This window comes from Homarus americanus, unplaced genomic scaffold (genome assembly GCF_018991925.1).
Source record: "Homarus americanus isolate GMGI-L3 unplaced genomic scaffold, GMGI_Hamer_2.0 scaffold56333, whole genome shotgun sequence".
Lineage (NCBI taxonomy): Eukaryota > Metazoa > Arthropoda > Malacostraca > Decapoda > Nephropidae > Homarus > Homarus americanus.
In genome coordinates, this window is record NW_024734940.1 from 9,911,121 (window position 1) to 9,927,875 (window position 16,755).

At 36.0% G+C, this 16,755-nt stretch overlaps 1 protein-coding gene across 4 annotated transcripts in view; it reads left to right on the plus strand.

Moving 5' to 3' along the window:
* Positions 1-14,994, plus strand: part of LOC121870625 (ERC protein 2-like) — a 37,736-nt gene extending 22,742 nt beyond the window's left edge. For all 4 annotated transcript variants that reach the window (XM_042372481.1, XM_042372484.1, XM_042372482.1 and 1 more), the window contains exons 11-20: positions 822-942; positions 2,181-2,314; positions 3,719-3,845; positions 5,496-5,642; positions 8,111-8,326; positions 9,313-9,442; positions 9,910-10,106; positions 11,399-11,554; positions 11,820-11,900; positions 12,256-14,994. In XM_042372481.1, coding sequence (XP_042228415.1) covers positions 822-942; positions 2,181-2,314; positions 3,719-3,845; positions 5,496-5,642; positions 8,111-8,326; positions 9,313-9,442; positions 9,910-10,106; positions 11,399-11,554; positions 11,820-11,900; positions 12,256-12,363 — 1,417 coding nt within the window. In that variant the 3' untranslated portion in view covers positions 12,364-14,994. The remainder of the gene's footprint in view (positions 1-821; positions 943-2,180; positions 2,315-3,718; positions 3,846-5,495; positions 5,643-8,110; positions 8,327-9,312; positions 9,443-9,909; positions 10,107-11,398; positions 11,555-11,819; positions 11,901-12,255) is intronic.
* The last annotated feature ends 1,761 nt before the right edge of the window (positions 14,995-16,755 follow it).

Here is a 16,755-nt window from a genome sequence, read left to right on the forward strand (position 1 = left end):
AAAACTTACAGTAATAAAAGAAATTGTAAAGAAAAATGTCCGTCATGTTGGTGTTTCAACCTACTACCTCCTTAATTCCCACTGAATCACCTGTTATAACACAACTTTTCAATTACGAGATATTCTTCGGGAACACGACTACTGTACCGTGTTATCGAAGAACTGCCTGTATTCACTAGTAATTCACAGAAAGCTTTATTTGTTGTTGTTTTATATTACATTATGCTGTTGTTGTTTTAATTCAAACTATTAGTTGGCATTTTAATCTTGTACAGATAGTTTTTATACAGACATCTCACAAATGTTAGAGAAAGACTACAGGCTCTGCTAACCCCTGGAGTTGTGCTAAACAAGAGCATTCTGTGACATAACATCTGCAGTTGGTTTAAATTGTTTTTGTTTTTTTAATTGAATTTGAATTAGGGTGTTCATGAAAATTCTGGTATGTTAAAGACCAGATAACAACAAGTTAACTGTTTATTACTTAATATATTGTGCTACTAATTGACTGACCCCACATTAAATACTGTAGATACTCGTAATAAATATGGATAGAGTTAGGAATAATTGCAGGAAAGATGTTGTGTGAATCTTAAAATAAAACGTGAAAAAATAAATACCGTAAGTCTATCAGTGTTACCAGATCACCATCTTATTATTACACCCTGCCATCCTTGCCTCTCCCTAGCATCAGTTGTTTGTCATGTAGGTTATAGATATAGAATATGATTTATGAAGCACGCACAATAAATGAAGGAAAGTCTTTAAGTAGTATATTTGGTGTTTTTATTCATATATTTGCGTTGTAATTATTATTTCAGAGTGAGCCAGTTGGAACACAGGTTACAAGACACTGCTAAAGAGAAGCAAACTCTAGAGTCAACTTTGGTTGAATTGAAAAACAATTTAAATCTTCGGACAAAACAAATTAATCTCATTGATGTAAGTAAAACAAGCTTTTGCAAGTAATATTGTTTTTTATGTTCCCACTGCATCATTCAGTTTTTGTAAGACTTAACAAATTTAGATGAAAACTAATTACAGTTACATCTCACTTTACTGGACTAATAATTATACAGTATAAAATGGCCTGGATCGTTCGAAAGTCCAGTAAAAAAAAGTATTTTCCTGAATAATATACTCCCCTCACCACCTCCCTGTACAATATAGCCTCTCTAATTTGCAGCATTAGAAACATATATACCTGTACAGTACTGCACTCTTGTACATACACAAATACCGGTACATTTACACACACACACACACACACACACACATATTATGCAGTACAGCATACACTATGCATCCACAAAAACTGTCTGTGTTTAGTCAGCTGGAACTAAGTAGAAAGTATTGTAGATAATTGACCTGTAGAAAATATATAAAACGTCTAACAAGACTTCCAGCCTTAAAGGGTAACAGCTGAACCATGTCCACATCATTTGAGGCTGATGGTACAATGAGGAGGGAAGGGTGATCAGTATATTCTGGTGGATTAACTGAATATGTTACCCCCTCATCTCCTTTATCCATTATTACAGTGCACAAAATCATGATTATTTATTAAGGTTTATGAATTTCCTTGATTTCCTATGAATTGGAATGGGGGGGGGGGGAGAGTTTAATTAAATATCTTAATCAATAGTGGACTTCATATTTAGATATGCATATGCACCAGAATTCAATTAGTCATTTAAAAACATACAGCTGCTCCTCGACTTACGACAGGGTTAGGGACCTAAATCCAGGTCGTAAGTCGAAAATGCTTAAATAATACATAGAAAATCTAAAATGGGTGTCTCTTTTTCTTCTCAGCACCACAAAATTCTCACTTTTAAGCTTGCCAGCCATTTTAAAGTGAATTACAAACGAAAATTTTGTCAGTACACAGCGCAATCACTAACATTTGGACTCGAAAATACGTAATTTGTAAAAATTTGGGTACAACTGAGGCGGTCGTATGTCCGGGTGGTCATAGGTCGAGTATGACTTAAGTCGAGGAGTTGCTGCAAATATACTTATCTCTCCTGTGTCACATTTTCTCCCTCTATTGCACTTGTCATCTCTTACTGTAGCTTAAATACCTCGGAGTAATTTGACAAAAACTCTTATATTTTTTAAAAGTGTTTGTGTTATAGTTTTGTCTGTAATTGATAAATAATTTTATGGAAAATCCCCAGGAAGAGAATACTTTGCTTATTGAAGGACTTAGATCTACCATAAAGCAGCAGCAGGAAGAGTTGGACCAATTACGACTTCAACTTGACTCTTCTCTTACACACAAGAAGAACTTATCCTACAGAGTAAATGAATTGTAAGTACCCTGTATTACTTTGAGTGGCATTATTTTCAAACTACCTCTGCCTTAATAAGATACTCAACACATGGTACTAGAAAGAAGTGCTCTCTCTCTCTCTCTCTCTCTCTCTCTCTCTCTCTCTCTCTCTCTCTCTCCTGTGGGGTCCTTTCAGTGAATGTTATTATTGTGTCACTGTTTATTATCAGTTATCCTAGTTAAGATATAGCATCTCTAAGTGTTCACAGGTAGAACCTCCCAGTACCTTGGATTCAAAGTCAAATACTGTACTGTACTCTATACAAGTACTTGGTTTACCTCAGTATTTCACATTGTGAGCACAACATTTTTTCCACTTAGTTCTGTGTGTGTGTGTTTAGGTGAAAATTATGGTAAATGAGCTGTGACCTGTTAAACTTAAGCTTCATGGCAGGTTTTTAATTACTGTACATTGCTATTATAAATGAAGACTCACTACATAATTTATCCAAATATTACAATTGAAATACAGTATTAAAAACAGAATCTATGGCCAATGCCTTTTGCAGGGCAACTTGTGAATCATAGCCATGAGTCCTGCTGGATTGAAATCCTGGGTTTAACCCTTAGCCATCATAAAGTGTGATGATTTCATGATTTGGTTATGCTTCCCCATCACAACCAAGTCCTGAAAGGGATCTCTAGAAGCAACTGTTCACCATTTAAAGAAGGAAGCAACAAGTCACAAACACCACATCATTAGACAATTAACATTCCTTGTTATTATGTGATTTTATATGGAGCAGTTTGCATTAACATGACAAACAAATACAGGATTTTTTTTTTACACAGCTCTCGCTACATCAACTCAGTTTCCCCACCCAAAATTCACCTAACATATCTATCATGAGGGGCACAGAAATGTCATACAATGAATTACAACCTAATCAACACTGAATCATGTAAAAAAACACCTATGGTACAGTACTATAATAGAATCTAACTTAATGTAATAGGCTGTATGGAGGGAAGAAGTGGACTTTACTTTGCAGATAACATTTAAGGGGATGTGCACTGCTGGTCGGGGCCCAGATACTCAAAAGTATTTACAATACAGGTACAGTATCCCTCGAGATATGAAAATTCGCTGATATGAATTTCCTAAATTGACACCACTATTTCATGTTACGAAAGCTTTCCCGCTTATGCGAAATTGGGTCCCGGAATAAATTCAAATTGCGTGCCCCGAGAGTCAGCTGAGGCGGCCACATCCCCTAGTTCTCTCCCTACCAGGCTGAGATAGGAGTTATTTATGTTGCCCTGATCCTGGCTCAATATTATTATGAAATAGGATTTCATGATCATTCGGTCATATCTCAGCATTCATTACTCTTTCTATCCTGTTAGTATTACTAATTTAAACTAGCTAATTTTTATTGACAGGGAAAGTGAATTGTCTACAGAACAAGAACAGCACCAAAAGTTAATAAAAGAAATATCGGCTTTAAAGGCGTCAATCAACAATCTGAAATTGGAACACAGCGAGAGAGAAAAAGACCTGCAAGATAAAGTTAGTAAATAATGGCATTCTTTGTAAACCACTTTATGATCTACTGGCTTTATTGATACATAAGTTCACCAGTAACACACTATCTCAACATATCAAAGCCATCACATTGTACTTCCTTGAGCACACTGTAGTTATCTTTCCACATGTTCATGGATCCATCGATTTCCAAAGGTAAAAGGGTCTCTGATTGTTGTGGATGTTACCATTTAAAACACAAAATACTTCTTAAAACGTTATGCTGGCTGACCATTGTCAGTCGTCAGCAGTCTCTGAAAATGACGATTCCTAATGAGCCACTCACCCCACACAGAATGATCTTGTACAGGCAGAGCATTAAATTACAACTGATTAACTGTATTGTTCCCATGGCTGGTTGTGGGAAGCAGTAAATTACCTGTTATATTTTATAACATTAAGATGTACACGTATTAGTTGGTAATGTTAAAGTGCTGTCAGTCACTTGTACTTAAGGTCAGATTTACAAACAACTGATCATTTGTTTATTTAAATTATTAGACATGTACCATAGGTTGTGTTCCCCCACTTAAACTATCCATAATACTTGTAAATTATAAAAGGGTGATTAATCATGAAATTCCTCTTTTGATTGAAGGTGAGTGGAGAGCCCAGCTTCTCACCTTCCCATCTGTAGTGGAGCCCTGCCGGCAGCTTATCTTGATCTAACATTTTCTTAGATTAGTAGAGAGAGAGAAAATATGTCATGATGACTGTTTAAAAGCTCATCAATCTTCCTGGTCTTGAGTTACAACATTATAATCAATCAGCAACCCTTTACCCCTCAGAAAATCAATGGATCTGGTTATGGTTGAATTAGATCTACATTATAGCATTATCACTGCAAGGGTGGATCCAGAATTTTATGAGGGAGGTTCCGATTTTGGGGGAACAGAAATACTGTACAGGGGGTCCTCGGGTTACGAACGGGTTCCGTTTCTGTGGACGTTCTTAAAGTCGGATTTGTACGTAAGTTGGAACACATGCTATGTGCATATTGTACTTACAGAACAATGTTTAAAACCCAACTACTGTATGACAAAAGAAGAAATAGAATGACAAAACACAGTAAATGAAAGTAAAAAATATGTTATCAGATAAATAAAATAACCTGTAAATTACAAGTTTAACCCCATTCATATTTGCGGGCGTTCATAAGTCGGACGTTCATTAGTCAGGGACCCCCTGTATAGTCAAAGGAAATAAGGTAACAGAAAAAGTCAAAATTTTGCCTAGGAAAAATTATTTTATTTCAACACCATTAACAAGTAAAGTAATAAAACCAAAAACAATTAAAGGCAGTTGTTAATTGTTGTACAATACTGTACAGTACATGACTTCCTCGGATTGACAACTCAGTACAGGTACATTATGAGGGTTTTCATGAATGCATCCCTTGCGTACATCGAGGGTTTTACTATAATAAAGAAGGGTGGACATCAAACAAACACCAGATCATGCGCATGATAGGAGAGCATTGAATCAAGTGGTTTATGGAGATATCACAGCAGTTAGAGTGAGTGAATGAAGGTACTGGTAAGTGAATGGAGAGTCTGTTTGTTCTTGATTATAAATACCCTTCAGGCTAGTAGAAAAAAAGTGTTGTAAGAATAAAAAGAAAAATACCTTTTCCAGATTGACACCAGTGCTGCAACACGATGTGAATTGGAAGGTCAAATAAGATCTTTAGACCTCACCATCTTACAGCTAAGGACTGAACTACAAATGGAAAAGCACAGATCTACAGCATTATCTGAAGAGACCGGCTGTTTGCAAAAAAAGGTTTGTAATACAAAATTAAGTACAGTATATCACGGCCTATAAGGCGGCGGGGTGCATAAGACGCCCCCCCCAAATTTCCATTTAAAAAGTAGCTTTTGAGCTCTATTTGCTGTATAAGACCAGTACCCCAAATGTGACACTTACCCACTGACTCAGTAGTCCTTTACCAACCATCCTTGATTTTTTAAAATAAGGCCAATTCACTTCAAGTAATGTCATCAAATTATACTCGCTGGTGTAGTGTAAACACTAGTGACGTCACTGAAGCGTGGTGGGAGTGTTCCCTCGTCTGGGTGGTGTGACTATTTATACAACATGTGGTTCAACAGCAACCACCGTATTCTAATTGTGATGTTTCATTAGGATTTGAGTGAAAAAGGTTACCAGTATGTACTTACTACATACATTTATTACACAAATATATATATATATATATATATATATATATATATATATATATATATATATATATATATATATATATATATATATATATATATATATATATATATATATATATATATATATATATATATATATATATATATATATATATATATATATATACTGAATATACTATGTACAAAAAATGAATGTTCAATGAATTATTTATGGTGCATTAGGGTACTAGCCACTTCTGATGGGCTATAAATAGCCTTCTTTATCTCCCCTACATCTCACCCTGAGCCAGACGGAAGGGTCTTGGTAAATAACATGTTTGCTTATTTTCCATTTACTTTAAATAGATTTACCGAATTATTTGTTTTATTTATTTATTTATAATATACTGTAATATATTAAACACACTGTAATTATTTTCTTTAATTTATAAACTGTTTTGCGACAAAGGAATGTTCTCCAGTAGTGTTTCATTAGGATTTGAGTGAAAAAATATTACGTACTTACACAATTGTTCCTCTTACTTTGACAACACAACATACATACAGTATATTATTTCTCAGTTTTGATCTTTTTTTTTAATTTTTGTATTTATTTATAGTTAGTTACTTAAAATAAGGCCAATTCACTTCAAGTAATGGCATCAAATATTACCAGCTGGTGTAGTGTAAACACTAGTGACGTCACTTGAGCGTCTGTAATTAACCGTCGATAGTTTCAAGAATTAATGCACTTTTCCTTTCTTGTCTCCTCACTGGCAAATGGGGGGGGCGTGGGGAGGGGTGTGTGATGATAGCTGTGTTTATTACAGGGGTATAAATCTCTTTTACGGTATGTTAGACAGGTTTATAATACATTTTTATTATTTTAATATACCGGTAATCTTAATTTGAATCCAGCTTGCCAAACGTAAGTTTCAGTATAAAATAATTAGTGGTAAGACCTTGTGAGTGGCTTACGATGTTTTCATCACCACTCTTGACACACTAAACCACAATATTTAAGAGGTAAGAATTTTAAACTTGGTGGTTTAGACGACCCCCTAACTTTGGGCAGATTTTTTTAATGTTCAAATTTCGTCTTATAGGCCGTGATATACGGTACAGTAAATTATTTTTTTTATCTATGCTTAGTAGATATCTTAAGATTATCTTAATAATTCCTAAAAACTATCGGTACTTAAGTTTAGGAATAAATATAGGAACTACATAATGGAATTGGTGATATAAGAGAAATAATTTTTGGAAGGACATGTAATTGACAGCACGCACCTGTATAGTATGAACAAAGTAGGCGCTGACTGCGACGGGGCTAAGTGTCATTTTCCCCAAAATTTAGTACTCCCCAACCTTTCCTCTATCTGCAGGAAAACAAACTGTCCCAGTAGCACAATATTTGTAAGGCTGAGAGCCATATTAGTGAAGGTAGATAAAAACGTCTCTACAGCACGTGATCTGCGCCTCGAGGCGGACAGAGGGGGAGAAGGGGACAACTGTGAATCATGGCAGTCTGGATGGAAGAGGAAGAAGCAATTTGGCAGTGTGTTGGAATAATAGGGTGCAAAGAATAAGAAGCAGATTTCAAAAGAAAGTGTGGAAGTGAATGTTAGACAGAGCTGACCAGAGTTTGCTCAGGTGGTGTGGAGAGAATACGAAAAGCAAGGTTGGTAAAAAGGAGTGTATAATTCAGTAAAGGAAGGTAGGAGAGAGAAAGAGAAGGGGGAAGGTAAGACTAAGGAGGAGATTGAGGAATGGGGTGAGGAAGGAACATGCGGTAAATTGGATGGACATCCAAGAGTTAGTGGTGTGTTTGTTCAAATGATTGGAAAACATTACATCAAGTACATATACAGTACATATATTCATTTTGAGGAGGATGGAGATGCTGCAGATGGCTGATGCTAGGTTGTGTGACATGACCAGTATTAACTAGTAAGATTTTTATGGACATTTTTGTGAAAGGGGGGAACACCATAACACTTTGTGAAGGAATGACAGCATGTGAAGGGAAAATCTGTTTCTCCTCTTATTTCCAGTTACCCGCATTATTGTTATTCTTTATTACAACAGGTAAAAGATCTCCAAGATCGAATATGGAGTCAGGTACAAAGACGACGGAACAATAGCAGTGACAGCAGTAACAACTTTAGCAGCACCAAAAGCAGTGACAGTCCTCGTAACCTCGGAGGATCAGCATGGGGGAAAGAGGTCACTGTAGAATATGGTAGCTGCCTCAGCCCGCTTCCCACACCTACAGGGACTCACCAGTATGATGAGCACGTCCAGGTCAGTTTACATAGAACTTTGGATACATTCACTTCAATGAGCTTTGTAAATAATACAACAACTTTACTAACACTTTCAGAAGTTTCTTTATTAGCCTTTGATGTTAATCATGAGCAGTGAATACTTTAATTATCAGGACTCTTTAGTTTTGTTTTTTAAGCTTGAACACTGATACAAAAGTTCCAACCAAATTTTTATGAAGATTTGTGAGCATATTAAGATGTTATAACCTTATGATCACTCTAAGTGGCAATTTTTGGGTCCCTAATAGCCTTGGTTAATGAGGACCCTCTGTACATCTTCTCAAAATTACCAGTTAAAAATAACCATAACATAAGATACAGCTCACAGGTGGGGTATGGTTGGAAATGTTCCCACTCAGCCTGGGAATTTCTTGGTACTCATTTGAAATAGGATTTATGGGAGAGTATTCGTAAAGTTGGAAATCCATAGCCCGAGTCATCCATACCCTGGGGATTGTCTGTACATATTGTCAAATCTGTTTACCAAGGCATCCTCTTGTCAATGACTGAAGATATTTAAAATGGGATGATTTGAACTGCTGCCTGTTATTTAACATGGGGAAAATACTCTGAGGCAAGGCATTCCCCATGTTAGTCTGGGGCACGATAATCCAACATCTTGGGAATTGTGAACTCAGAAAAACACTCATTACATGATCACTTTACCTAATCATCCTTTTACAGTACTTGACAGTTTTTCATTTTAAGGAAGCTACTTGGTTCTCAACATTTCAGTTGACAGATGTTTTACTGTAATGTACAAAGTTTTACAAAGTCAATGACCAAAATTTTAACATTTCTTCTAAACTGCCAACCAAAACAGTGGTATCTGCAAACAGCAACTGACTGACCTCCCACAGGCATCTTATGTTCCTTTTTCTCAAACTATTGACAATAAGATTGAAAGTTTGGGTGCAGGTTATTTTATCATGAATGGATCAAGTAAAGTATATTTCCTTATAGTGCATGATGAAAGAAGTAGGAGATGGTCAGGCCAGAGAAGAACAGCTTCACACACTTTTGCGGGAGAAGGACGCAGCTCTTCACAGCCTTCAGCAGGCACTCTCCACCAAGATCAATACAAAAAACCAAGGTAAACTAGCATACACATTACCCTCTTAACTATGATAAAATTAACATGAAAATCTGTCGAGTACCTTAATATGATTGAGATCAGTTTTTTTGCCAACCCTACTGATAGACTACAAATTCTAGTTTTCTCAGGGACTTATAACATCATAACAATCAAGTAAAAACTATTTAGTATCACCATGCCAACAGTTCAATTATGAAACAGCTAAGTACGCTACAGTACACTCCAGGACTTAAATCGTGGTTAGCCACACGGAACCTACACTAGTGACCTTCGTGTTTGTTTCTTTACAAGTACAGTATTTTAAAGTATTCTGTATTTTATTCCTCTACTAATTAAACTATATTGTAATCTTTTGTTTCTTTTATGACAAATATTATTCATTTACTGTACATTAAAATAAAGCATAATGATATCACAGATATATAAAAGGTATTAAACATTACAATTGTTTTCTAATTTTACAGAGCTAGAGATGCTCACCAGTAAAATATCTATATTAGAGGATCAGCTGGGGTCATTACTCTCCGGTCTTGAAGCAAGCGCTGCTATTGGAAACATAACAACAGAGGTTGGCCGCCTGCTGCAGGACAGAACTTGTCACCTCAACTCTCTTGATCACTCCTCACAGTGGCTCCAAGAGGAAATGTCCTCTCTAGCACTGGTTAGTGGTACCTGTATATGGTAATACAGTAGTAACTTTATCAGGGACAGTATATGAGCATATGGCCATCTTTTATCTAATTTCTTGTGTGCTTTCAAACAACGCATAAACTAATATCAGGGAACTGGTCCTAAAATTCCATATTATGATCCATTTGTTATCAAGCATATCAACAATTACTGATGATGTAGCTATCTTACAAACTTTACCTGGCCCCATCATTTCTGGCAGACAAGGGTTTTTAAATGATAGAGGTTACCATTAAAGGTCAGAAAGACTTCAGGGCCTAGAAAATGGCTCCAGAAATTATTGTTCACCCACTATCTTGGATTTGATCCTAAAAACGGGACTCCTGTCTAGTTGCCACAGGACTGCCTGTTCTTCCAAGTTTTGCCTCTTCTTTCTATACCACAAGGTGGGAAAACCACTTTTAATCATAGAAGGGATTTCAGGAAAAACTAACTGTCAATATCCTGTCTTGAGTATTCACTGTGAAAATAGCCGATTCCTTGAATGGGTGGGTGTTGCTGGTTCCCATTCAGCAAGTCAAATGTACCTTAGTTGACTGGTAACAAACAATAATCAATATCTGAAATGTCAGAAAATTAAACTTTAGCCATATTCTAACACTGAGGACTGAGTGACTCAGCCACAACACCTAAATCAGTGCTAAATTAGAGGCAAAACACTTACCTCCAATGTGTGCGGAGTGAATTAGGGGACCACCATTTCACTGATACGTTTGACCAAGACTGAAGGGGATTGAGGTGCAAGAGATTAGTATGGCTGATTCAGAGGAAAGGCAAGATAAGCCATTGCTCCTGTGATGTCATGTACTCATCCTACCTTCTCTCTTTCCTGGCTGAGTCGAAGAAGCATTTGTTTCTTACTATCACAGAGGTGCAACAGAGGAGGTTTATTAACCATAAGATTAGTCCCAGTTGCTAATGTAAGGGCTTCTGGGTCCTAGACAGCATATATTCCTACTGAAAGATGGTTGATCATACAGTACACAAAGGTATAAAAATGGCTTTTGGTGAAACAACTTTCTTTATTTTATTTTTTTCTCAAAATAAACCACTTATTGGTAGATGTTTTATATTTTTAATTACCCATATAGTTTGTGTTGTCGAAAATTACAGTACAAGTTCATCATTATTCTTTAAAATTATATTTGAATAAGTTTGAGTGCTCAAAGACAAGTCTGTACCTGTATAGATATTTTAATGAGAAAGATGATTTGTCCAAAGCTTAATGAAGTGATTGATAGAATATCAACATTTGTGTTCCAGGAGAATCAGACCCTGAATAATGAGCTACTTGAAGCTAAGAGGCATCACACAGAAGCATCAGTGGAATCCCAAGAATCTGCTCGTAGAGCAAGGCAAGAGGCTCGGGAAGAACGACTCTCCGCAGCACATCTCAGAGAGAAATGCCTAGAGTTACAGGTATATGCAGTACACTACTAATTTTAATGTGCCTAATGCAAATCATTTTTGCAAAGTTATTGTGCCATTCATCATTGAATGGCATCTTATATGCCATAAAATATGGTAGGTAAGAAACTACACTCTCAGGAACATGTATTGATATTAATTATGTTATAATAATCTTGTTGAAAGCTGATTCACTGAAAGTTATCTTCTTCAATAATGCATGCTGAGCTTACAGTGGGTTAGCACTGTAGTTTTAATGAACTTACCTCTTTCACAGGCAAAGTTGGATTCTGTAGAAATAACATTGGATCATGAACGCCAGGAGAGACGATTGAGTGAGACCGTGCATGGAGTCAAGGTTGGTTGGATTATTTTTAAAGGTTTCTACTGTAATTTTAAGATCTTGTGAATAAAAAATTATTTAATGTATCAGCTTCTAGTCAGCTACATTGTAGCACTTGAAAATTTAGACTAAATTTGACACTTTTATAAATTGTGGTATGAGCAGAGGCTTTTAAAGTACTACTGTAGATATTTTTGTATTATTAATTATTTACAGTATTAATGTATTCACTATACAGTACAGTACTGTACAATGCTGCACAGTACTCACGTATTCTACACAGATGAAAAGAAATGATATATCAAGATCGATATTGCACGGTGTATGTAAAGGATATGAAAGATAATGCTTGAATGCCTTTTTCATTCAGCACAGGGAGTTCAGATCACTGCTTGATAGTGCTGCAGCTCTCCAGCAGGCCCTGGATGCCCAAGAACAAAGTGGGAAAATGCTTGAAAATGAGAACAGCAAGACTTAGAAAAAAATGAAGCAAAGCGACATAATATTTTATTTATTGAATTATAGGTTATTATTAAATGAGAAGTCGCTTTATCATTTATTATTTTACTACTGTATACTACATAACATTTAAAATTAACAATACAGTGATACATGGAATTAACTGACACATGCACAATTTAACATCAAACTTTGGATTATCCAGTAATTATATTCCAATTTAATTAACACTGGAGTAAATAGAGTTAATTCAATGGTGAGGACATGATCTCGGCAGGACATGAAAAGTTTCACTACAGTGTTTTGGGGTTTACATATGTTCACCTGAGTGATACACATGTTTAGTGGAATTTTCTTATTAGCAGAGATAGCATCAAACCCCATGGGCATAGTTCTGATGATGAAGGATACAAAAACTAGAAGCTTGCAGTTATTCACAAATATAAATATATCCCCCATTGGATTAACTCCATGAGAAAGAATCCAGCAAAAGGAATCACTGTCTAATGTCCATTTTGATCATAACCGCATATCCCTATACAGAGCATCATCATGAATGTTTGACATTTCAACAATATGTTTCTCAGAGATGGAACATGAACATATAGTTTTGACATATGTGCCTAATAACTTTCAACAGAGGAAAAGGACTGACAAGATCCCTGTTTCTTCAGACAAGCAACCACAGATGTATTGTTAAAAAAAAAAAACACACACACAAAGAGTCTTCCCTCTAAAATGAAGTACGAAAAGAAGAACCAGAAGTTCCTACAATTAAATATGGAGGTGCTTTAAAAAAGGAGACCATGAACCCTTTCTCTCAGATCTATCAGAAGAAATGAATCTCCTAATCTAGATAAGATACATCTTCCTACACTGACTGACCATAATGTCCAAGAGACCATTGATGGCAGCCAGATATATTCCTCCACCATTTTAAGGCAAGTCTAACAGCAATTCTAAGATGCAAAAAGTAACTTATGTACAACCTGCTCACACTGTCAATGAGAGGCCATCCTCTAAGTAAAGAACACAGTTCATCAGAAATAGAAATGACATTCTCATTGGAACACATAGAGGAAGACACTTCATTATACTGTACAAAGAAATGGACATTCTCAGGGCAACACTTACTAATTCAGCCCTAAAATTCCACAGTAAACTTAATCACTGAAACCTATGACCACAAGAAAGCTTAAACCTTTTTATCACTAAGAAACTTAAATGGGCACCAAATTCCAAGAATGCCTGAAATTAGCCCATCATCTACATCAGTAATCTGTAACCTTTCACCAGTGGTGGACCAAATTATCATTAGGGTGGTCAGGGCATGGGGTGGGGCCAGAGTTGGAGCAATAACTGGAAAGTGGATGTATAGTACAGTGGAGAAGTAATGAAATGTTTGCAGAGATGAGAAAAATATTTGTTGTTGTTGTTGTTGTTTAATTAATAAAACTGACATGTAGCAACACATATGCTGTACTGTACTTTTATCATAGAATAACAATGTGATATATTATTGCTGTAATAATTACAGGTACAGTATATGCATATTGCAAAGTAAAAGTTTGGGAGTAGAAATGTCAGTCTTGCAGTTTGGCTGCCAAAGTAGTGATGTTTACATCCAAGAGTTTTCATAACCAAGGAAAGATATCAACAGTTAATGCTGAATGAAACTTTGACTTCATTTGTTCCATCCTCAAAAAGTTCTGTTCACGGGTACATATAGGTATTCCCAAAACCTGTATTCATGTCAGTGGAAAGTCTCTTTAAATCAGGTAAGGCTGAGACAAGAATTGCAAAATTTGATCATACCACTGACATCAAAGGGTTGAGCACAGCATTGGTTTGTAGTTTGGCCATTTTTAGATGCCGTATCTATTTCAACTTCACATAAGTTGGGCCATTGGTCTAGGTAGACAATACATAAGATCCCTCTCTTATGGTTCTAATCCAAAATTAACTGCATTCAGTTTGAGAATCAGGGCTTTAAAACTGGAAGCTTTCTTTCTGTGTAGAGGCGAAACACCTTAATTTCCCTGGAATAGGATTGTGACAATAAGCATTCTTTAAATAAAGAGACATTTACCACATTCTAGCTGGAAGGATCAATCTCACTTCAGGTGCAGTCATCCTAAACTTATCATCATGGAGATACAGTACTCAAATATATTTCATATCAACATTCAAGTCTGTGAAGCTTACCTCTCTCCCTGGCCGTAGGGACATGAAAATACAGTACTCGATTACAAAGGGGACTAGAAAATACCTGACTACAAAGGGACTACAGCTTATTTGTTTATCCATCATTTCAGAGACAAAACCCCTAAACAACTTTCAGTTCTATTAATCTGGAACTGAATGTCAAGACAGAAACCCTGGGATCATGATTCCTAAATTCCTGAAGTCATGAGAAGCGATCACCAACTGGTACACCCAACCTTAGGTCCACACTCTCAAACTTAGTTCCTTCTCTGCCTGTGTCTCCACCAAACTGAGGACAATCAAGCAGCGAGAGAGGCATAGGAAACAGACAGGTTAAAAATAAAAGCAGAAAATCACTCCAAGGAGTTAAAAAAAATGGTTACAAATCACAAATTACAGTGTCTTGCTAGGCCCGGGAATAAGCTAATTGATCAAAAGACTTAAAGATGAAGCAAACAAATGGGTTTGGCCAAGAATAACTCATGGATGTGTCTTCACATCAAAGAAAACCAACTTCCTCACACCAAGATCTTCACAAAAATTAAACACATTCACTAACAACACCTAATAGTAGTTTACATTAATTCACAGGCTTATCAGAACCTCTCTCTCTCACTGACCAGAACTAGTTCACATCCTAAATGCCCAAAACAACACACCACACTCACTGAACACCAGACCTGATTTGCACTAAGTACACTAAACAGTAGTTCATGTGAAATGAAGTTTTTAATTAGAACTCCAGTAGTAATTGTAGTCCAATAAAAAAAAATTATTTTGTAGAACAGTCTGATATGAACCATAATATTTACTGCCTTCAGTTTAAGTGAATTAATACAGTATATATTTCTAAATGACTTGTAATCCTCAAAAATTTTGCTTTGAGAAATATTAATCTGAAAAAATTTTTTATACCAAAGCATTATTATGAAAACAATACAATCTGTGAAGACTTAAGTGCAGACAAACAATTCACGTATAAACGAAGTAAAATTTATATTTGTGTAATTTTTTAATCATCTCTACTTTTGTATGTTGATAAAAAACACTATAATAAAGGATTGATATTAGATGTCTTTACTTTTCTTAACCTGTGACTACTGGATTGAATATATGTTTCTTAACACAATAAAGACTGTTTTAGTTGCTCAATTGGCTCATACTGTACATTTTTTGATCCAATTGGTCTCCTCCATTCTCTCCACATGTCTACACCATCTCAGCCCACCTCTATACAAAACCTTGTAAATACTCTCAATACCCAGCTGCCCTCTTAGCTCTAAACAGGGTTTCCCATCTTTCAATGTCACAATGAACATCTATTTCACCATTCTCATTTCAATTTGCTCAAATGTACATATGTCATCCTCTTTACTCCCCATGCTTCACTGCCATATAATATCACGCTCCTCATACCAGTAACATACATCTTTATATGAAATATTAAATGATGTAAGGGAAAATATGCCAAAGGTTAGAGTAAGCAATCTCCAGACGACCACAAAATGAACACACTGAAGGAACCCAAGGTGAATACACAGACGGTTCAGAATTTTGGTACTGTACAATGGCAGGAAGAGCATCTGAGATTGTAAAGACTTGAAGTGCTTAGTTATGAGGCTGTAAACCAGGATACAGCAAAGATTTTAAAAGCATTTTTTTCCTCAATGATGGAAAGGGAGGATGCAAAAATAACCTGCCTAGTTTTGAGGATAAGGCAAATTGATACAGCACTGAGGTACAGTATATAGTCATCAGAAGTATTTAAAAATCAAATTGACTGAACTCAAGGTTCATAAATGTTCAAACCCTGATACCTGTGGTGTGCATCTTGGAGTGTTAAGGAAATTGAGGAACCGATTTTCAGAACCTCTTAATATCTGGTTCTGCAGGAGAAGGAACTAACAAAGGATCTCTAGTGACCTGAAACTAGTACAGTACTGTATATAGTGAGTCACATGTTGAAAATGAAAGATATCCATTGCACATAAATTTTAAGGCTAGGGAGCTGGACCTTTATACTATGTAAAGTGCCAGAGAATATTATACAGGCATGCAATACCATAATGAACCATCTGACAGAACAAACTTGTAATGGAATACTATCATGGGTTTATGCCCAATAAACCAAGGTTGAGACTACTCTTATTAATGTCATACGCAGACAGAAATTGAGTGAAAAAATCAACTACAGTATATTGTTCAG